General features: G+C 40.8%; 3 protein-coding genes across 5 annotated transcripts; all 3 read left to right on the top strand.

The window, feature by feature from the left end:
• The first annotated feature begins 297 nt into the window (after positions 1-297).
• LOC119138784 (transient receptor potential cation channel subfamily M member 4-like) lies at positions 298-10,448 on the top strand. The gene is made up of 28 exons (XM_037279108.1): positions 298-487; positions 1,591-1,652; positions 1,721-1,898; positions 1,980-2,160; positions 2,509-2,678; positions 2,843-3,020; positions 3,676-3,740; positions 3,845-4,078; positions 4,783-4,885; positions 4,965-5,086; positions 5,150-5,431; positions 5,525-5,626; positions 6,702-6,830; positions 6,896-7,025; positions 7,130-7,275; positions 7,355-7,467; positions 7,541-7,654; positions 7,735-7,784; positions 7,844-8,082; positions 8,154-8,269; positions 8,643-8,775; positions 8,846-9,020; positions 9,089-9,254; positions 9,322-9,503; positions 9,582-9,714; positions 9,774-9,846; positions 9,911-10,004; positions 10,077-10,448. The coding sequence occupies exons 1-28, from the start codon at positions 425-427 to the stop codon at positions 10,097-10,099; spliced, it is 3,756 nt and encodes a 1,251-aa protein (XP_037135003.1). The 5' UTR covers positions 298-424; the 3' UTR covers positions 10,100-10,448.
• Positions 10,449-12,071: 1,623 nt separating this feature from the next.
• LOC119138796 (carbonic anhydrase 4-like) lies at positions 12,072-18,355 on the top strand. 2 transcript variants are annotated; one of them, XM_037279156.1, is made up of 17 exons: positions 12,072-12,185; positions 12,304-12,352; positions 12,513-12,545; positions 12,620-12,796; positions 12,876-13,027; positions 13,125-13,214; positions 13,279-13,345; positions 13,481-13,644; positions 14,571-14,676; positions 15,554-15,583; positions 15,663-15,839; positions 16,256-16,410; positions 16,478-16,567; positions 16,665-16,712; positions 16,794-16,884; positions 17,174-17,337; positions 17,770-18,355. In XM_037279156.1, exons 2-17 carry the CDS (start codon positions 12,304-12,306, stop codon positions 17,923-17,925), a joined length of 1,749 nt encoding a protein of 582 aa, XP_037135051.1. In that variant the 5' UTR covers positions 12,072-12,185; the 3' UTR covers positions 17,926-18,355. The 2 variants fall into 2 exon arrangements, with proteins under 2 accessions (XP_037135051.1, XP_037135052.1); XM_037279157.1 differs by having other exon boundaries at positions 12,088-12,185; positions 12,304-12,545; positions 16,665-16,713; positions 16,792-16,884.
• A 625-nt stretch (positions 18,356-18,980) lies between these two features.
• ca15b (carbonic anhydrase XVb) lies at positions 18,981-21,345 on the top strand. 2 transcript variants are annotated; one of them, XM_037279174.1, is made up of 9 exons: positions 18,985-19,072; positions 19,160-19,232; positions 19,510-19,536; positions 19,610-19,780; positions 20,039-20,187; positions 20,246-20,341; positions 20,422-20,497; positions 20,568-20,731; positions 20,807-21,345. In XM_037279174.1, exons 2-9 carry the CDS (start codon positions 19,160-19,162, stop codon positions 21,017-21,019), a joined length of 969 nt encoding a protein of 322 aa, XP_037135069.1. In that variant the 5' UTR covers positions 18,985-19,072; the 3' UTR covers positions 21,020-21,345. The 2 variants fall into 2 exon arrangements, with proteins under 2 accessions (XP_037135070.1, XP_037135069.1); XM_037279175.1 differs by having other exon boundaries at positions 18,981-19,072; positions 19,510-19,780.
• The last annotated feature ends 116 nt before the right edge of the window (positions 21,346-21,461 follow it).

Raw genomic sequence — 21,461 nt, 5'->3', positions numbered from 1 at the left:
CCCACGGTGACAAGCCATAGTACACAATATACATACAAGTAAAGAACACAAAAAATAAAAACAAGAAGGCACAAACAATGAATAAATAAGAGTGATGAATAAATAATAAATAAGAGGAGCAAAAATGGAGCAAGTGTGCATACAGCAGACATATTAGAAGTGCTCTCGAATAAATTGAGCTCCCCAAGAATCAAGTGTGACATTTGTGTGGTTGTGGGAGGTTCAGACAGTATTTGCCTCCTCCAACCACACCCTTACCTGGGCGCTTTTCTTGCTCTGCACCTTCCTTGCTTCGTCTGCACGGACTGAGAAACTGTGATCAAATCGGAAGGGGAAATAGTCAGTCAATTATGGTTAAAAAAAATCCACAGTTCATGTTTTTTCCTGACATCTTCCTCTGAATCAGAGGGGAAAAAAAGAAAGCATGAGAGACACTGGAGACGTCGCAGACGGCGGAGACAAAAACAACAAATCTGAAAAGGACCAGGTGAGGGCGGAAAAAAAAGTTTTGGAGGAACTAGCAGTTGTGAAAGTTTACAGATATTGAATGAGTCACAATGACGCGTCGTGCGCGTCCGTGTTAGCGCCCATTCAAGCATTGCACGTTTGCGTCTTCCTTATCAAACGCGAGGGAATTTGATAAATATTTCTGGAAGACGTTGGCGTTTGGCCAAGACTCTTCCAAATGACAATTTTGCGTTTATCGCGTAACGCGGGTGAAGTTAGCATCCGATAGTGTCAAAAGCTAGCTTAACAATAGCGGCTATCGGAATTTACACGAAACAATAGTGTTGTGTTGTCACTTTAACCTGTCACCTGCTTTCAACGCTGTCTGGGGGTTTCTTTTTAAGAAGCAAAACATGAGACAAAGTCCAGTTTTGAATGGACGACACGTTAAACTCGGCGAAAAACTTTCCGCCGTGTTTCTCGAACATCAAAGAACAGTACAGTACCGGAATGAGTTATCACAATGGCCGCGTCCCATTTCTATTTGCTCAGCTGTCGTGTTTTGGTATCACGTGGTCGTACTTTCTGAAACAAAAAATGAAACGCAGCCTTCTTCGCACAATTATTAAATACTTTTTCCTTGAGCAAAAAAAGTAATTTTTTATTTGAATAATAGATAAATTATGTACTTGTAAGTTATGCATTATGTAAAATCAATCTATTATTTGTCTCTTCTACTACGGTAATAGCAACATACCTCACTTTATAAGTATAGTTTTAGTATAAATATAAACAGTATGAATGTAAATGTACAGTTTTATACATTACAGCCTGTGTAGAAATAGCCACTTATGTTGACATATTTATATTCTATTTGTGACTGGAGCAAAAAAATAAGTGTATTTTGCAATTTATAATCCTTTTAACATTCACCCATCTCAAGTCTTCACACTCTCTTCACATACACACACTGGGGCAAACTGCAGCACCTTGTCATAAGTCACAGTCGAGTGTTTAAATCCTGCATGCCTCACTAGTGTAACAGCAGCTATTTTTTATGAACTAACAACGTGCCATGATTAGATTTTCCATCTCCATCAAGCTCAGAATTTAATTTGAAGTGACCTTGAATCTATTTTCCAGAGCTGGATCCCCAAAATCTTCAAGAAAAGAATTTGCACCACCTTTGTGGAAGATTCTTTCAGGTACTATGACATTCATATATTGATGTCTCATGCTCTTGTATTGACTTGAATTCCTCCATTTCTCTTAGTAATGGCGGCTTGTGCCAGTGCGGGGGGACAAGAGATACACATGCCTCCGTGGCTCTCGGCGACTTTTTCAGCACGGCCATTGTCAATCACTGGGACAGCGCCCAGCATTCCTCCGAATACCCAACGGATGCCTTCGGAGAGTTACAGTTTGCAGGCGCCAGCAAGCGGCACAGCTACGTGGGTGTTTTTCTTTGGTTCTGACCGATCCTATTACTCCGCGGCACTTAACATGAATTATTTTATTTGTACGGGTACTAGTTTTTGCGCTTGTCGTGGGACACACCGCCGTCTATGGTCTACACCCTGATGACCGCCCACTGGGGTCTGCCCGCTCCGAACTTGGTGGTGTCCGTCGTGGGTGGCGAAGGCAGGACGAAGGTGAAGACGTGGGTCCGGGAGGTCCTCAGGCAGGGTCTGGTTAAAGCCTCCCAAAGCACAGGTAAAAACATCAAACGACGGGCCACAACAATCACATCGATGACTCATCGCTCTGACCTTTCCCAAGAGCATGTGAAAAGTGTTTATGCACTTGGAAACAAAAAAGCCCATGCCAATAAAGCCAGGGCCTCCTTGAGGGTGTGAAGTTAAATTTGGAACGACAATGGGCTTTTCTTCCTGACTAGTTTGCCAAATGCAGGTGGCACACGCTGTTCTCCCGCCATCTGAGGTCATTTCTACCAGCTTTCCTCTCGGAAGACCTCGGATCAAAGCGAAAATAATAACGCGGTTTCTTTTGATTGCTGCTTTTCTTCCTAGTGACCAATCAACATTTCTTGCGGCTTTTCAGGAGCTTGGATCTTTACGGCGGGCCTGCGCGAAGGTGTCGGCAGGTGCGTCGGCGAGGCGGTGAGGGATCACGCCACCGCAGCGTCGTCGCTCTCCCTCAATAAGGTGGTGGCTCTGGGCGTCGCTCCCTGGGGCCTCGTCCACAACCGCCAGCAGCTGGTCAATGAACAGGTTGTCCACCCGCTCTCACCCAATTGGATTTAGAAGCCAAGTTTAGTTCTGCAGATGTCCCAATACTTCTGTCCATCTATCTCGGAATCTCCAAAACAGAGTTTCTTGACCTTTACTGAAAGAACACCTGCCACGAACCTTTCCCTTGATTCTTCTTCTTGCAGGGCAGTTTTCCTGCCAAGTATTATGTCCACAACATAACCCGGGACTCGTGCTGCCTGGATAACAATTATCAGGCTTTCCTGCTGGTGGATGACGGCAGCGTGGGACGTAGAGGTGGCGAGACGGGATTCAGGGCCAAACTGGAGGACTACATCTCCCACCAGCGCACGGGCATTTGGGGTAACTGCTTTTGTTTTCAATAGAGCCCATTGTGTGGCTGAATTATTATTATTATTTTTTATACATTCAATGCGAAGGTCAGCTGCCTCCATTGTCCGTCCCCCCCTTTGTTGTTATTCTTGCAAGTACTTTTACAAGTATCCAACCGGAATTCAAAGAAAGCACGGATCTTACTCCCTAATGAATCACGCTTTACTACCCCGTAATGTGTTATGCTGAATTTATTGTGTTGACTCCTGAACTGAAGGTATGTGATGATCCTGGCAGCCTTTGCATGCCCGAGCATGCTTTTGACACGTCAAGTCAAGAGCAGTGCAACAACAGAAATGAACCAAATGCCTAAACTGCTTTAACTCTTGCCTGACAAAAAGAAATGTCTGCATTGATCATAAATCATAGCATTTTGGACAATTTTGAATGGTTTTTTTTGAAGAACACATCCACAGTAATAAGAGGGTGTGCACACTTTTGCAAAGACAGTCATTTTTTGGGGGGAAAAGTTTTGAAATACTTTTTTTCTCATTACAACACAAAAACATTTGAACAGGGGTGTGTAGACTTTTTTTTTTAAATCCTCAGCACTAATATTCTTACACATAGACTTATAATGATAATAAGAATATTCCTTCTGTCCCGTTTTATTTATTTATTTTAGGCAGCGGCAGTATCGACATCCCAGTTCTTTGCATGCTGGTCTCAGGAGATGCAACTCTACTCGAGGTAAAACCGTATTGGGTCATTCTGGTTTTTTTTTTTTTTTTGTGAAGGCTACAAAAAAAACAACACGCCCTGAAGAAACATGTCCCTATTTCCTTTGTTACCAGAGAATTGATCTCTCTCTGAAGAGCTCCATGCCCTGGTTGGTGCTAGCGGGCTCAGGAGGCACGGCCGACTTCCTGAGTGACATCGTGAAGAATTTATCGTTAGCGCCGGTCGTCCCGTCTTCCGGCGAGGGTGACAGTGAGGCCGGGCCCAGTGTGGATCTGAAAGACAGAGTGGCAGAACGGGTTCGCAAATATTTTCCCTCCGAAGTGGAGACGGACAAACTTGTTGAGCGTGTAAGTGCAACACCTCTATTCACACCTGTGTTGTTATTGTTTTTCTTTTTTCTTTTTCTTTTTTTTTTTTATAAGCAGCAAGCAGGAAGGCCCAGCAGTAAGTGGGCAAATATTATTATTCTATTAAATAATTAGTATTATGATTTTATTTTAAAAATCAATTTATTTGAATTAATTAATTATTATGGTATGATTCAAATTCATTTGACCTGTGTCTGCTTTCAAAATGATTTTTTTTTTTTTATAAGCAGCAAGCAGGAAGGCCCAGCAGTAAGTGGGCAAATATTTGATTAAATAATTGGTATTATGATTTTATTTCAAAAATCAATTTATTTGAATTAATTAATTATTATGGTATGATTCAAATGAATGATTTTACCTGTGTCTGCTTTCAAAATTCGTTCCATGAGCGCCAACGTTTTTCCACCCCCAGTTGTACCCTACAATAGATGAACCTCTGAGTTTGGGTTGACCTTTCTTTTAATGCCGCTGGGCTCAAAATTCCATCGCAGCACAGACAGGATATTTCATAACAGACATGGAACGTTGCCAAGTAATTTGCAGAGGGCATAAACGCTCACAAGATATCCCTTGCTACAATAGCCCCTTCAATTTTTTTCCTCATGTGCGACACCATCCACTAGACACTGCTGCTCTTGAAACAACAAACACTTTGTTCAACACTTCTTTGTGGACTTCTCCAGGCTCTGAGCATCTACCAAAACAAAGACCTGATCACCATCTACCACGGAGAGCAGGAGGGCCCCAACGACTTTGACACAGTGTTGCTCAAAGCTCTGGTGGGAGGTAGAGTCCAAATATCCAATCCACATTAAAGACACGTTTCAGGTGGCAGCCTAATTTTAAACACCGTACCACTTCCCAGCGTCTAAACAGCGGGTGTCGGTCGACCACAGCCCGTACAATGAAGAGCTGAAACTGGCCGTCACGTGGAACAGGGTCGACATTGCGAAAAGTGAACTCTTCAATGGAGACATCCAGTGGAGGGTGAGTAGAAACGACACAGAGTCAGAAATGTCACATCCCAAATTGTAAAATGACCTCAACCAGTACGAAGACCTGGAAGACTCCATGACAGACGCCCTGGTCAACGACAAGCCTCAGTTTGTGCGCCTCTTCACCGAGAATGGCCTCAACATCCTGGACTACCTGACCTACGGCCGGTTGGAGAGCCTCTACAGATCAGTGGCTGACGGGACACTTCTCTACCAGCTTCTCCAGCGCCGCTTGCTGGAAAGACTTGGTACGCCGTCGCCCCTGCAGGAGACTCCCGGCAAAAGTGCAGCTAAGAATATTCACAGTGGACCAGTGTCTGAGCTCAGTCTTTTTGAGGTGAATTTTTTTTTTTTTTGTAACCATTCTGGAACATTTGAAATGTGTGCCAATCTTTATTATTTATTTTGTTATGTTTCCTTTTCTCCATAGGTGTCAAGAGTGCTAGAATTGTTAATGGGTGACGTCTGCCAGCCATTTTATTATGCTCCATTGGATTTGGACCAAATCACATCCAAGAGGAGAGCGATGAGGGTAATTATTTATTTATTCATTCATTTATTTATTGGGGTTTTACAGTAAGACGATCAGTTTGCATGATTGAAAACCCGCTGCGGTCTAAGTCAATTTGTGAGTAAAATAGCAGTCACTTTCTCAAGAGCCACGTTGCGAGGCAAATATACACATACACGTGAGACACTGCATCATGTGAATTGATGGTGGGCGGATGTTTTAAATTGCTTAAACTATTATAAATATAACAATAAATAAAAATATATTGATGAATATAAATTTAAAACTATAATATAATATAATATAGCATTGCTGCGGGGCAAAAATTCACGTACTGTACTGGACTGAAACCATGTAAATTGATGGTGGAATGATGTTTTGCATTGCTCTATCGCCGTCTTGTGGTTAAAGTCTGAATGACATGCTTAAACCGCTATAATAGAATACAATACAATATATGAAATGTTTATATTAGTTGTAGTAGATGTAGTTATTATAAATCATAAAATTAATAATGAATGAAATTAACAATAAAAATAATAACCACAATTATAATAAGAAGAATAATGACAGTGATCATGATTATTATTCATTTTATTATTGTATATTTTATGATTCGTTTTATGATTTACATTAACTACATCTACTACAACTATAAATAATATAAACATTTAATACATCGTATTGTATTATAGCGGTTTCAGCATGTCGTTCAGATCTTTAACCACGAGATGGCGATCGAGCAATTCAAAGAATCATTCCACCATCAATTTACATGGTTTCAGTCCAGTGCCGTACGTGTACGTGTATTTTTGCCCTGCAGCATGGCTATATGTACTATATTATATTATTTTAATATTTGCATGACCTATGGCAGATATAGGTAATTTTATATTATTATTATTTATCGTTATAGTAGATATAGTATGTCTACTATAACTATAAATAATATAAATATAAAACACCTACAAATCTAAAAACCTTTGCATGTATGTGTTTCTATTAATTTCAATGTGGGAGAGGGTTGAGATTATCAACATTTTTTTATATGATCTCTCTTTATTGAACATATCCAACCGGTTTGTTGTCTTTCCAGCGCGCCAGTAAGCTCCTGCGTGGCGACTGTTTGTATCGGGAGAAGCGTTGCCTCTTCCCCTGGGCTTCGCTCTTCATCTGGGCCGTCCTCCAGAACCGCAGCGAGATGGCCACTTTCTTCTGGGAGATGGTAGCTTTCCAGATAGAAGATGGACTCGTTTAATGAACAAAACATTTTCTATTTCTTCTTTCCAGACAGGAGAGTCCGTACTGAGTGCATTGAGCGGCTGCAAGATTCTAAGAGAACTTTCCAAACTGGAAACTGAGACGGAAACCAAACTGTCGATGAAAGAGATGGCCCAGAAATTTGAGAATCTTGCACATGGTAAAAGCCGAAACATCATAACATTTAGCAATATCGAGCTCAAGCCGAATAGCGTCACTTTGTGTGGTTATTTCATATTTTATTATTTATTTCCGGAATTTCAGATGTCTTCAGTTCTTGTTACCGTAGCAACGAAAGTCGTTCCTTCACTTTACTGATTCGCAAATCGCCCGTGTGGTGCGGGACCACTTGCCTCCAAATGGGCATGAGTGCGGACGCGCGTCTTTTCTTCAGCCACGATGGAGTCCAGGTGACTCGCTTTGTTTCCACCAGCGCACGGGCAGATCTCTTAGCACTTAACGAACGGATTCTTTTTCCTCTTTCCACAGTCTCTGTTGTCCCAAATTTGGTGGGGTGACATGAAGAGGAACACAGAAGTGTGGAAACTCTTGCTCACCTTCTTCTGCCCCGTCCTTTGCTACACCAACTTGATCTCCTTCAGGTAACTTGGCATTCTCGTGAACAATCTCCGTGACTTGTGATATATATATCGGGGTGTTCTTTCCACCTTGCAGGTCACAGGAGGAGAACCCGCAGGAGAAAAATGTCAATCCCAGCGAGGACGCCGTGGGCCGAGACAACAGCCTCTACGGCACCACCGTCTTCTCCTTCTCTGACATTAAGCACATGTAATCAACTCGGAGCAAATTTCCATTTCATCTTTAATGGCGTCCACAAAACTGAAATCATATTTTGCTTCCACCTCAAGTGAAGCAGACTCCCAAGGAATCTACACTCCCAGAACTGCCACCATCAGAGGTGAGTCACCCCCGTTTCGTAAAAAAATGTCGAAAATCCTCATTGGAATTTTCGTTCAGGCCGACCTCTCGCCCCGAAACCTCCCGAACGGCCGTTCGTCGTGTCCAGATGGCGTCAGTTCTGGTTCGCGCCAGTCACCTCCTTTTTGGGCAACGTCCTCATGTACTTCCTCTTTCTGCTGCTTTTCGCCTACGTGCTGCTGGTGGATTTCAAACCGCCGCCCCCCACGGGTCCCGCCATAACTGAGCTGGTGCTTTATTTCTGGGTCTTCACCATGGTGTGTGAGGAGATACGAGAGGTAATTTTACCCCCCCCCCCCATCACCACCAAGTTTTGCAATGACTTTAACGAATGTCTTTCTTTGCCAAGACCTTCTTTTTAGGGACGAAGACTTTGCGCCAGAGACTCCGAGTGTACATTCAGGATGTTTGGAACAAATGTGACCTCACCGCCATTGTACTGTTCATCATCGGCTTAATTTGCAGGTTAGTGGATCATCCACACGTTGCAAATTCAATGTTCAACCTTACCGAGGCGCACGATTGACATTCTTGGAATATTTCACGGAGTGTCACCTATTATGGTTTTAAGTAGTCACCATAGAGATCCTCTCCACTAATGCGCTAACGTCACTTTTGCTAGTTTTCCCGCCGCACCAGTTTTTGGCGGCCTTGACGTTGCTAGGCTTGACATCTTTCGAATGGGTGTGATTTTTAATTAAGGATAAAGACAAGCCAACTCCAGGTCATTAGTTCAGTACAATTTGTACCCGTGATTGTTAAAATCACATTCGTGACACGCTAACATGACAGTCTGAGCAAACAATGGCTGACTTTAAAAAAAATATTTGTCTTGTAGGATGTTCAACTGGTCTTACGAATTCGGCAGAGATGTTCTGTGTGTGGATTACATGGTGTTCACACTCCGCCTCATTCACATCTTTGCCATTCACAAGCAGCTAGGACCCAAAATCATCATAGTGGGAAAGATGGTAAGAATAAAAATTGACGAAACACCTCAAGAAGGTACCAAAGGAGATTTTTTTTTTTTTTGTATTTTAGATGAAGGATGTCTTCTTCTTCCTCTTCTTCCTGGGGGTGTGGCAGATGGCTTACGGCGTCGCCAATCAGGCTTTGCTGTACTCCTACGACCCCCGACCCGATCGTATTTTCCGCCGGGTTTTCTACAGGCCGTACTTGCACATATTTGGACAGATCCCCGTGGAGGAAATGGATGGTAGCGATGCACGATGGCGACCATTTTTTTTTTTTGCAATTCTCTCTGACCGCTTTTAATCTTCCCAGTGGGGAAGGATTGGGACATGGCGTGCACCAGAAACGTGACGCTGATTGACGCCGGTGCAGAACCGTGTCGGATTACGAACAGTAACTGGCTGGTGGTAATCCTGCTGGTTGTTTACCTGCTGGTCACCAACATCCTGCTTATCAATCTTCTCATTGCCATGTTCAGGTAGACGTCTCAGCACCCCTCCTCCATTTTTTTTTTTTCTCATCACTCCTATGTTTTGTTTTTGCAGTTACACTTTCAATGAGGTGCAAGCCAACAGCGACATCTACTGGAAGTTCCAACGCTACAACCTCATCGTCCAGTACCACGCGCGCCCCTCGCTGGCCCCGCCCTTCATCTTCCTCTCTCACATCAACCTCTTCATCAAAAGGAATATCCGCAAGGTCTCGTCTGTCAAGATCCACCACTTCGGTCTGTGTTTTTTATTTTGTTTTTTTTTCCCGTCCATCAATGTCGGCACAAGGGCTGAACTTGTTTGCGTCTCGGCAGTGTTGCAACTCAAAGGCAAGACGGCAAACCGAATCATGACGTGGGAAACCATCCAAAAGGAAGAATTCTTAAGCACTCAGAGCAAAATCCAAAAGAGCAGCGACTCGGAGAGACTCAAGCGCATGGCGACCAAGTGAGCCATTTCAGTCCGAGTAGAATTTACGTTGGGAATAAAATGTCGTTTTTTTGCAGGGTGGACGGTGTGATGAAATATCTGACTGAGGGCAGAGACTTTGACCACAGACTCAGGACTTTAGAGACTGAGGTACAAAAAAATGCAATTCGAAAATTATTGATCAGTCGTGTTTACGAATATTTTTCTCCCACAGATGGAGTATTGCTCCAGCGCACTAAGCTGGATTGTGGATACTTTGGCGCAAGGCGGCACATTCAAACCCCCTCGGCCCCCCCCAAACCTGAGAGGTACGTTCCGATATTATTCACGCTACTACTTATCACACTTTTTTTTATAATTATTATTTTTTTTTTACACAGATTCATTCACACCATCTTCTTGAGGAGGGGGGGCGTGTCCCAAAAATACTTTAACGGTTGCCATGCCAACTGCCTGCCAACATTTTTTTGTTACTCACTAGAAGCTATCAATATTGTTACATTATCGAATACAGTACTGTTTTTTTTTTTAAGTGCAATGTTTTTATTTTCAAATGCCAAACTATATTTATAGTTTACAACTGGAAAATGTACATATTTAACACGGGTGGAGGCTAATTCACATTTGATGCTGACTTTGTACTATTTGTTGTCACTTTATGTTGTCGATAAGAGTCACGCTATTTGAGGAAAGGATTTTTTTTTACTTTCACTGTTTTAATGTTTTACAATAAAATGTCATTTACAAAGTGTCTTTGTATACACATGGAGCGACATGATTGATCTAGCGAGTGTTAGCAAACAATAATGGTCAATTTAGAACCAAGGTTTCTCTGCGTGAGAATCTAATGTTGGTGAATGAAACAAGTTTTGGTGCTTGTATAAACAAAAGCCGGGAAATAATAAAAATGTCATAATAAAAATAGTTAAACCAAAATATTGCGGAGACGAGAACAATGAACCAGCAGAATTTGCTTCGTTGATTTCGTTTTTTCCCAGGCAATAAAAGTTTCCAACAAGCACATTTTTTTTTTTCTTCCCCCAACCGGTTTGTCCTATCCAGCTTGCTGCCACATAAAAAAAACTGGCACAGAGTTGGATGTTAATCCTCACCATTAAGTAAATCTTCACCATTAACGATGAGTCATTAGAATGTTGGTGCACAACGCCCTATTTCTGTACATCTGATCACATTTTCGCAGATCCTAGGCAAAAAAAAATAAAAAATCTCAAGGCACAATTCTCCCACAAACATTTTTGACTAATTGTGGACTTAAAAAATTGAAATAATCCGCAAGAGCTGGTGTTGAATTTTACACAAATCATGTCTCATTGGTATCAAGTTTTCAGGATTACGCAAACAATCCAGATGGACCTGTTGTATGAAAACCATGCATATGAAACATTGAGAAAATTTTAATGAGCCAGGAAATGTGACGTCTTAATTAGTTTGTTTGCGATTTGTTTGAGTTTCAGTCAACCGCGTCTACCTTACTTGATGGATGAATGGCACGGAAAGTACAAATTATTATTAGCAGTTAGAAAATGAAGTTTTAGTGATTAAATGATGCAAATTCATAATTATGCAAAATTTGGCAGTTTATAAATTGACTGTTTTTTTTGTCTGACGATAAATCTTTGTTTGTTTTGTCTTTGTCTCCAAGTTCACATGCCACACAGGCCGTCCGAACCTGTTGAGTCGGTCCTTTGACCTCACTTGTCCTCGAGTATGAACGGGCGGCAACAAATTACTCCGCTCGAAATGAATCTTTGTCTTTTGGGAACATACCGACGAGGACTACATTTGGACAATGTTGCTTTATGTAACCCAAGAATGGAGATTTAATTGATGAAATATATCAATACATTTGAATTCTTAAAAAATAAAAAAACACCCACTCAGCACTTTTTCAGCCTTTTGTAATAATCAGATGCCCTTTTCTGAAATGATGTTGTTGGGCCTGCGGATAATCCCGAGAGTATTATTTTGATTCTCTAATGTCAGTTTACAAAAGAACCTTAAGAGTTGTTTGTATATGGTCCGATGGACGATAATACTTGGATTTAGCGGGATTTCACGCTTGTTTACACGTGCTTACCTCAAAGGAAGCGGAGGCTATCAAATCCTTTTATTGTCCTTTAAAAAAAAGTTTTGTTGTCATTTTGCGGATCACCAAAGTGAGTTGTAATTGGAATCTGTTGATGCGCTGCAAATAAAAAAAAGTTGTAATTTATTATGCAAGCAAAGATCTGACGACAAGAACGCAATGAAAAAAAAAAAGCTTGGTCATGTTTCCTGTCTCCCCTATCCAAATTAAATGTTGTCATTGTACACAGTGACCCCTCCCTTCAAAATCCCTCCTGCTCTATATTACAAACTGGATTGCGACACTTTTTCCATTAGGATTTGGCTTGGCGTTTTAGTGTTAACGAGAATATTTATATGCAGTATATTTTAACCCTCGTGACTTTTAAGGCCTGATTGATAAGGTAAGACGCACCTCGTATTTATATTATTATATTACGTGCCTGATCTGTGAAATAAATATCATGTGATGTTTATTGAGTTGACTTATTAACATTTTTCTCTCTGTCTTTCTTTGTTAAGATGCGTTTCTCTTTTATTGTGCTGTGCCTGAATGTGCTCATAAATAACGGTGAGTGAAATCCATCGACGAGACATTTCGAGAACTGAACGCATTGTTAAATGAATATTTTCGGGGTCCTACACCGGAAGACATCTGTTGAAGTGGTATCGATGTCGTAGTATCGGTGCATTTTTAACATGAATTAAACAGAATATCTTCCCCCCCCCAGTTGCTGCGAGTACGTGGTGCTACACAGGCTGCGGTGAGTAAGCGGCCATTTGTGTGATTAAAAACCGGGGGGGCAACGCTTTTCGACGACCTCCCCCCTTTGAACAGAACACACACCCAGCCACTGGCCTGACCTGAACGGCTCCTTCTGCGGGGGTCAAAGGCAGTCCCCCGTCGACATACAAACCAGCCACGTTGAGAAGGACGAAAACCTCCTCAGCTTCTCTTTTGTCAACTTCTCGTCTCAGAATAGCTTCAGGGCCTTTATAAATAATGGACACACCGGTACAATACAAATCATTTCTATTTGACCCTGCAATGATCATCTGTGTCTTGCTTATTATTATTATTTTTTTTTGCTAAGCCAAATTCATCTTGAATGAAAACGAGGTCGAAGTGAGCGGAGGTGGACTGAACGGTACGTATTCCACGCTCCAGCTCCATTTCCACTGGGGCAACACGGAGCACCATCCCGGGTCGGAACACACCGTGGACGGACACAGATACCCCATGGAGGTACGTTTGGCATGGGAAAAAAAAAATTCTGATGGATGCTCGCGTGACTTGGGTGAGAGTCACACCTCGGATAAAAATGTCACCAAACAACTTCCAGATGCACATTGTGAGTCTGAAGAAAGGTCTGTCAGTGGCGCAGGCTCTTGAAGATCAAGCCGGCATCGCCGTCCTTGGCTTCTTCATCAGTGTGAGTGCAGATGAAGAGAAAAATTGGGGCTCGCTAAATTTAATGACGGCTGTCCCCCTCCTAGGAGACTGAAGATGTAAATTTGTCAAGTCCTTGGAGTGCCTTGACTTCTTATCTTCTGAACAACACAGGTACAAAAGTGATCTTTTGTTAAGAAGCAGTAATGCAAAATAAAAAAAAAGCATGTTATCTACAAAAATTTGCCCAGCGGCGCCGTTTCACATTGTATTTTAACACACACAAAAATTGTTCACCTTTCACCACAGACACAGAAGTCAACGTGAGACATGCCATCTCCATAAACGACCTCATCGGGGACGTGGACCGCAGCAAATACTTTCGCTACATGGGCTCGCTGACCACGCCCTCCTGTAACGAAGTGGTAGCCTGGACGGTATTTCAGGAGCCCATCAAGGTGCACAGAATATTGGTGAGTCAAGAAAAGTTGCTCCTAATAATTCACTCTCACTCACTCGCTTCAGGTTTCTCATTGACAGCAAAATTTGAGTGTTGACAGAAGTCAGAGGCCTCTTCAATGACAGATTTTTTATTTTTTTTCTCCCCAACAACTGCAAGAAACTTTTGACCTCTGTGGGAATTTCCCCCTTTATCTAGACATTTAAAAAAAAAAATCCTGACTTACATGTTTAATCAGGCCGCTGACACAGTGTGAAATTTAAATCCAAGATTTTTTTTTTAATAAATCGTGCTAAAAAAATAAACACAGCACGTGCAAATTGAAAGATGAGCTTTTTATTGCATTTTACAAGTTCTATCAGCATCCTTTTTTGTCCCTTTTATGATCATTGAGTGGAGGACGGCTGCCTATAGAATTTACGGTGAGTTTGGTTCATGATGGGTTTGGCGGGGTGGGGTCTTATTGTATTATAGTTGAGACTGCCTCCCTCCTCTCAACTGCCCGGTCCTCTTTGTAGTTTGTGTATTTTAAATAATTTAATCTGTGTAAACACACAGTACATGTGCCGATTTAACGTCACTCTTAATGTGACAAATACTTTGACAAATGCAATTATCTCTAGATCATCCACGTGAGGATGACTAGACAAAGAAAACCCTCATCAAGATCATATTTGTTTAAAGCAGTGCCAAACGCAATCCTTGTCATCATCCGATCGTGACGGCTCCATCGCACGTGTATGGGGGCGCCGACGAGGGTTAGGGTAGTGTGACCTTGTCTGTATTCTGTAAACAGCTGAAGACCGAGACAAACGGAAGCTTTGTAAATCAAGATGTAGAATAGACTTTAGTGAGCTGAACATGGTGTAAACCCAAAGTCACTTAAGTCAATTGACAGTAACAGCTTTTGCACCCCCTTGGCCCGCATTCTCCATTCAGCTCCAACAATTCCCTTTCAAGACGGGCCTCACCAATGTGTACCGACCAGTGCAAAGCCTGAATGGACGCCAAGTGTTTTCTTCTCCTGCGGCTCTTCTCCCTCCCAGTGAGTTGTCGCTCATATTTTGTATTTGCGGCCCTGCTTGGTTGAACACAAATCTATTATTTTGATGCGTAAAAGTGCATACATCTGCTAAATAATTGAATAAATAGATATGACATTAATAATAAAAAAATCATTTAATTTATAAATGAAATTAATTAATTCATAATAATTAATGGTTGAACACAAAGCTATTATTTTGATGCATAAAGTGCATACATCTGCCAAATCATTGAATAAAGAGAAATGACATTAATAATTAATTAATAATAATACATAATTTAATTTACAAGTGAAATTAATTGATTAATAGAAAAAATTTATCATTTCATTTACTAAACAATTCAGTGAAATTGGATCATCACACTGGCTTTAATAAAAAAATAAATAAAAAAAATGTAATTTATAAATGAAATTGATAATAATTAATGGTTGAACACAAAGCTATTATTTTGATGCATAAAGTGCATACATCTGCCAAATCATTGAATAAAGAGAAATGACATTAATAATTAATTAATAATAATACATAATTTAATTTACAAGTGAAATTAATTGATTAATAGAAAAAATTTATCATTTCATTTACTAAACAATTCAGTGAAATTGGATCATCACACTGGCTTTAATAAAAAAATAAATAAAAAAAATGTAATTTATAAATGAAATTGATAATAATTAATGGTTGAACACAAAGCTATTATTTTGATGCATAAAGTGCATACATCTGCCAAATAATTGAATAAAAAGAAATTACATGAATAATAATAAATGATTTAATTTATAAGTGAAATGAATTAATAAATAATTTAAAAAATCATTTCATTGACTAAACAGTTAAGTGAAATTGGATCATCACACTGGCTTTCTCCGTCTTTAGGTCATCAATGGTGCTATGATGAGGAATGTGGTAAGCCGTCGTCAAAGCCATCCTTATATTTCGTGTTTGTCGATTGCAAAATGGTGTTTTGTCGCCGCCGCCTCCATAGAGTTCAATCCTACCAAGTGGTACCTTCTGCCGGACTCGCACTGCGACGGCGAGCACCAATCGCCAGTCAACATCGAGACGACGAAAGCCGTGAAGGACGAGCACCTTGACGGCTTTGCTTTCACACAGTTTGACGACAAACATGTCATCAAGTACATCACAAATACAGGCCATACAGGTTGGAAAATGACACTTGTGATGATGGTTTAATGTAAAACCATTATCTAGAGCGTAATGTATAATTTACGATTTATGTAAGCATCGTTAATATATATTTAAATGAGGTGGTTTTTTTCAGTTGCGCGACATCTTCGGTATTTGAAAATGTTACTCTTAATTTAATGGAAGACTTGACTGCAACCTTAATGTGCTTCCATGTGTATTATAATTTTTTTTTTCTTAATTTTCAAAATTTTCAAAATAATCTGAATCAATTTCGAAAATGGAGGTTAGAGAAAAAAAAAATCAAAGCACTTTTTTCAACATTTAAAATAAAAAGTATTTTTAAAAATTGAGAATAAAATCATTTTATTTGAAAAAAAAAAAGTACGGTATGTAAAACAAAACAAATATTCTGACTATATGTGTTTACAGTCAAGTTTGTACTCAATGAGGGTGCGATGGAAGTGTCCGGGGGCGGCCTGGGTCACGTCTACTCCACAATCCAGTTCCACTTCCACTGGGGTTCCTTATCGAACGACTCCAAAGGCTCCGAGCACACGATCGATTCCAAACGATTCCCTATGGAGGTGCTTGGAAATCACATCATGAACTGCCATTTATTGCTTTCTGAGATGTCAAAACACTTTCTTTCAGGTGCACATAGTAAACAAGCGAAAAGATTTAACTCTAGAAGAGGCGGTTAACACTACGACTGGCCTGGCAGTGTTGGGATTCTTCATTGAGGTAACGATCATGGAATATTTCCAGTTGATAATTGACCCATTAGAGGCAGGGTGTGGCATTTGCTGACATCAACATAAATTCTGTCAATCCTTTCTAGGCCGCAGCGAGTTCAAAAAGTAGTGGTGCTGCAGAGCAACATGACGATGTAAGTAAAACTATTTCAGCACCGATTGGGTGTGAACAGAATCAAATCATTCTTTCACGAAAGCAACATTTTTCCGTTTAGTCGTCTGACGACTCTCATGACTCCACTGATGCGTCGACGACTGCTACCTGGAAAACATTGATCGGTTATCTGGCAGAGATACAAAGCATCGGTGTGTATGTCTTTATTAGCGCCCGCTATTTGCATAGCGTCCCATTTGATCAACTCTTCCATTTTCCACCCCATCTCTCATGGAACTTTGGTTTCTGAAGCTAGCCTCATGTGTTGACATCAATTTCAGTGGAAAAAAAATCCAAATATTCCCCAAAGTTAATTATCAGGGAGGTCCAAGCCCCTGCAGCCCCCCCCCTTCTAGCTCCGCCACTGCCAAATTGTACCCTGGACTGCAGACTCTTTGCATTTCCCTAAGATTAGCCAAAAACGTTTTTGCTGGACAACAGGTTCACGGGTGGAGGTCACGAAGGAGATGTCTTTGGGTGAGCTACTCAGCGATGTGGACCTCACCTCCTACTACCGCTACAATGGCTCTTTAACCACGCCCTCATGCAACGAAGCCGTGGTTTGGACCGTCTTCAAAAACTCAATCAAGTTGGATCGCAGCATGGTAAGGTAGTCATGAAGGGTGTGAATACCTGGTTTTCTTTGTATGCTGACTCGATGACAAAAATATGTACCGGCATAGTGGAACTGTCGATTCGAATCAGCTCCTCCTGTCTTGTGACTGATGTTGTACGTCAACATGATATTGATCAGTATGAGTCGAAACATTGCGTTCGAGTACTGGCTTTGATCACTATCAGGATTGCATGTGACGGAACAAAAAAAGCAGATTTTCCTGATTCAGAAATTCCCAAAATATTTTTTTAATTTAATACATTTTGCTGATTAAAAAATTTAAAATATATATATTTAACTAAATAAATTTTGCTGATTAAAAAATAAATAAATAATAATAAAAATATATTTATTAGTCATGTTGACTTTTTTAAGAAACTAGACCGCATGGTATTGACAGTAGCTCACTATTTGCCTCCAGCTGACGATGTTCCCAAACCGGATCGGCTTCAGTGACGTGTTCCGGCCCGCACAGGCTCTCCACGACAGAACGATTTCCACCACGGCTGGAGGCAGCCCCCTTGCACCTGCTGCTTTTTTTGTCTTCCTGGTTCAATTCTGTGCCTTTCTCCTGTGATTGCAAACGACATCAAATCTAGTTGTGTCAGGATACGCTGTAAATTATTCTAACTGTGCACTTTATCAGTCAATCATCTCAAAACCTCCCAAAAACTTATCAATCATTTGTGTGCGGACCGCAAATTATAAAATAAAATGCAATGAAATCCGTAAACAATTTTTAATGGTGAAAGTTTTTTTATTCGTATTGAAAAGGCTCCAGGTTATGGCAACTACCTGGCAGGCCCAAAACCAAAACTTTCCCGTATGTGGCGTCAGTAGGAATTAATAAAAAGAGTGTTTAGGCTGGAAAACAATCCTCAATGGGGATTTTCTCAAAGAACTGGTTTTCGAATCCCATTGCCAGTAATTTGAAAGCTTCATTAGCTTTTGGTTGTATTCCCCAAATCGGATTCTTTTGTTTAGCCCATGCTGAACCTCTACGCACATAAAAAAAATAAGATCTGCTCGACGAAAGATGAATATCTAGGAATGCAATGTTCATTTGCAAACAGTTGCTTCTTGCTTTTCGTCATGGTTGGACAGTTGACAGATCCAGATCGATGTGACTCGAGCATGTTTGCATTGGTTAGATGTCAAAAGACAACAAGCAAGCGTCTCGTATTTTATCGGTTTGCTCATTTTTTAATGACAAATATGACCGATTCAAAAACTGATTGAAAAAATGAATCCATAAAGCCAACTAGCCAACTTTCAATGACTTGAGCGCATTAAGTAAGGTTCAATGGGACCTGACAACTATAGCAACAATAATTTCAATTTAACTTCATCTAGTCAGAAATGATTTATTTTCCTTTTAATCTTGAAAAAAAAACCATACAAAAAAAGGTGTATAATTTTATATTTTATACATTTTATATATATTATTTATTTATTATATTTATAATATATTTTTATTTGTAAATTTTCTACTTACTTTCTACTTGGCCGAGGTCGCGTACATGTTACAAAACAATTTTAACAGTGACATTCAAAGCATAACAAGATTTGTATCTTATGCTCATGTGAAAAAAAAACTTGCATGTATGTGGAATTTGAAGGATGGGTTGGGTGGAGGTGATGATGAAGGCCTTGCCCCCTCCGAAACAGAGCATATAAGAAGGACAGGTAAAGTATTCTTGAGAGCATACACAGGTGACTTCAAGGTGAGCTGCAACATTGGACTGCTTTTTGAGGTTCTTTCAATATTTTAGCAACATTTCTCATTGGATACTAAAATGTTTTTATTTTAGATGAGGTGGTTGGTCGTTGTCGTGGCTGTCGGCATCCTTGTGGCGGATGTTTATTGTGCTGATGACACAATTCGTAAGTATTTTTTTATTTTTTATTTTCACAAAGTTTATATATGAAATATTACATCGCAGCCATTCATTACATTTCTTTTATTATATTATTGCTCCACTAGTGGCTTAGCTGTAACATATTTATTTGCGGAGTTGTCACGCCATAAATGTTTTGTTATCTTCTCCGCACAATGCCGACGATTGTATTTCAAGAAAAAAATGCTCCACTTCCGTGTACCTGTACATTTACGAGTCACTAATTAAAGTCTGTCTATTTCCATCTTCCCGCTTCTCCCCAGCCTGGTGTTATCACAACGAAACTTGCAGTAAGCAATCGTCATTATCTCCATTTATCTTCCTCATTGCAGTTTATCAATAACCATCAACCTCTCATTTCAGATGATCTCACATGGCCGGTCATCGCTACGGAGTTTTGCAACGGGACCCGCCAGTCGCCAATTAACATTGTGACCTCGGATGTCGCAATGAACGACAGCCTGACAGATTTCGTCTTCACAAACTTCGACAATCCTAACGTTCTGACCGAGGTGACCAACACTGGCAAAACCGGTGAGCATTATTTTCTCCGTAAAATTGTGTATTTCAAAAAGTGACATACTAGCGTCATGCTAATGCCAAATAGCATCTAATAACGCTTAAAGCCATCGATTGAACAAAAATGGTGCATGTAGACAGACAATATAACAATCGTCCGTTCTTTATCCTCTGCAAAGAAAAAACAAATGCTATATTGACGAGCCTGGAGAAGTCTCATGCTCCCTGTTGTGTGCTACCACAAACATATTTGTTTTTCCCTGTCCCTTTCAGTCAAAGTGAACTTCGCATCAGGAGTGCAGATTGCAGGGGGAGGTCTTCCCGAAGTCTACGACAGCCTGCAGTTCCACTTGCACTGGGGCAACGGCAGCACCGTACCTGGATCCGAGCACACCGTTAACGGAGTGCAGTTCCCCATGGAGGTGAGCTGCAATTGTCTCCTGCCATGCCAAATGTCTCAAATGTTGATTCTGCCCACAGTTCCACATTGTTAGTATCAAGTCCAGCTTCAACGGGAACACAACTCTGGCCGTCAACGACTCCATCGGAGCTGCTGCGCTTGGCTTCCTCATTGAGGTTCCAAATTTTCATGTGCTTTTGTGAGTGCGCTTTAGATTCTCATTTGTAATATTAAAAAAAAAAAAAAAAAAATCCAGGTTTTGCCGGACACTACTGATGAACCTGCCAGTTGGAAAACTCTCACCGACTACCTAGAGAACATCACGTTGGCAGGTGAGGCGACGCTCGAGCCAAATTCTGAGCAGTCGCAGTCAAGCGGACAACATTTGACGTTTGTCATTAGGCCAGACCGTCAACTTGACTGCAGGACTCACACTGGACGATTTGCTACCTGGAGTGGATCGCACTCAATATTATCGCTATCTCGGCTCGCTCACCACACCAAGCTGTTTTGAAGCCGTGGTATGGACTGTGTTTAAGGACACCGTTAAAATCAGCTCAAACCTGGTGAGTTTTTGTGACATCCCAGTGTGAGAGAGAAAAAGAAAAAACTCCTAACGACTCACTCCCTTTTGACTCTAGATTGACAAATTCAGCACAATGCTGCATATCACCAATGAAACCACCTCAGAAATCATGGTGAACGTGTTCAGGAGGGTTCAACCGGCACAGCCCGTCACGACTCGTTCTTCGGGTTCAGACGACGACGACTCGGATGATTCCAACGACGCTACCAGAACATGTCTCTCCCTGGGACTGCTGGCTCTCAGCTTGGTACTTGGGTGGAGTTACTAATTCATTTACGATCCGAGAAACCAGTTTGTGAACTTGCCCTCTCCGACATGTACTTTTCCACTCGTGTCTGCGTGTAAGCTAATCGATAATAGGAATGACACTAAACTGAATGTCCAATTACTTCTATATGTTTTGATGAAGGAAGTTCATATAAGGTCAAATGTAATTCCGGGATATAATTTACTACCGTTTTACTGGTAGCTAGCACTGTTACGTTGATTGGGATCAAGTTTCCCACGCACTGCACGACTTGCACATGTAGCCGAACTTTTTACTCAATGTGAATCTGTGCACCGATACAGAAATTTATGAAGGTTATAAAAAAATTAATAAACTTGATGAGTAAATTACACGCTTGTTAATGAAGTCAAATCACAATGAATTACTGCACTGAATTGATCATAACTTCAATTGTCAATAAATAATTGTGCACTCGTGAATT

Source organism: Syngnathus acus, chromosome 19 (assembly GCF_901709675.1).
Source record: "Syngnathus acus chromosome 19, fSynAcu1.2, whole genome shotgun sequence".
NCBI classification, from domain to species: domain Eukaryota; kingdom Metazoa; phylum Chordata; class Actinopteri; order Syngnathiformes; family Syngnathidae; genus Syngnathus; species Syngnathus acus.
Note: the sequence above shows the minus strand (reverse complement) of the source record. Positions and strands in the feature narration are given on the sequence as shown.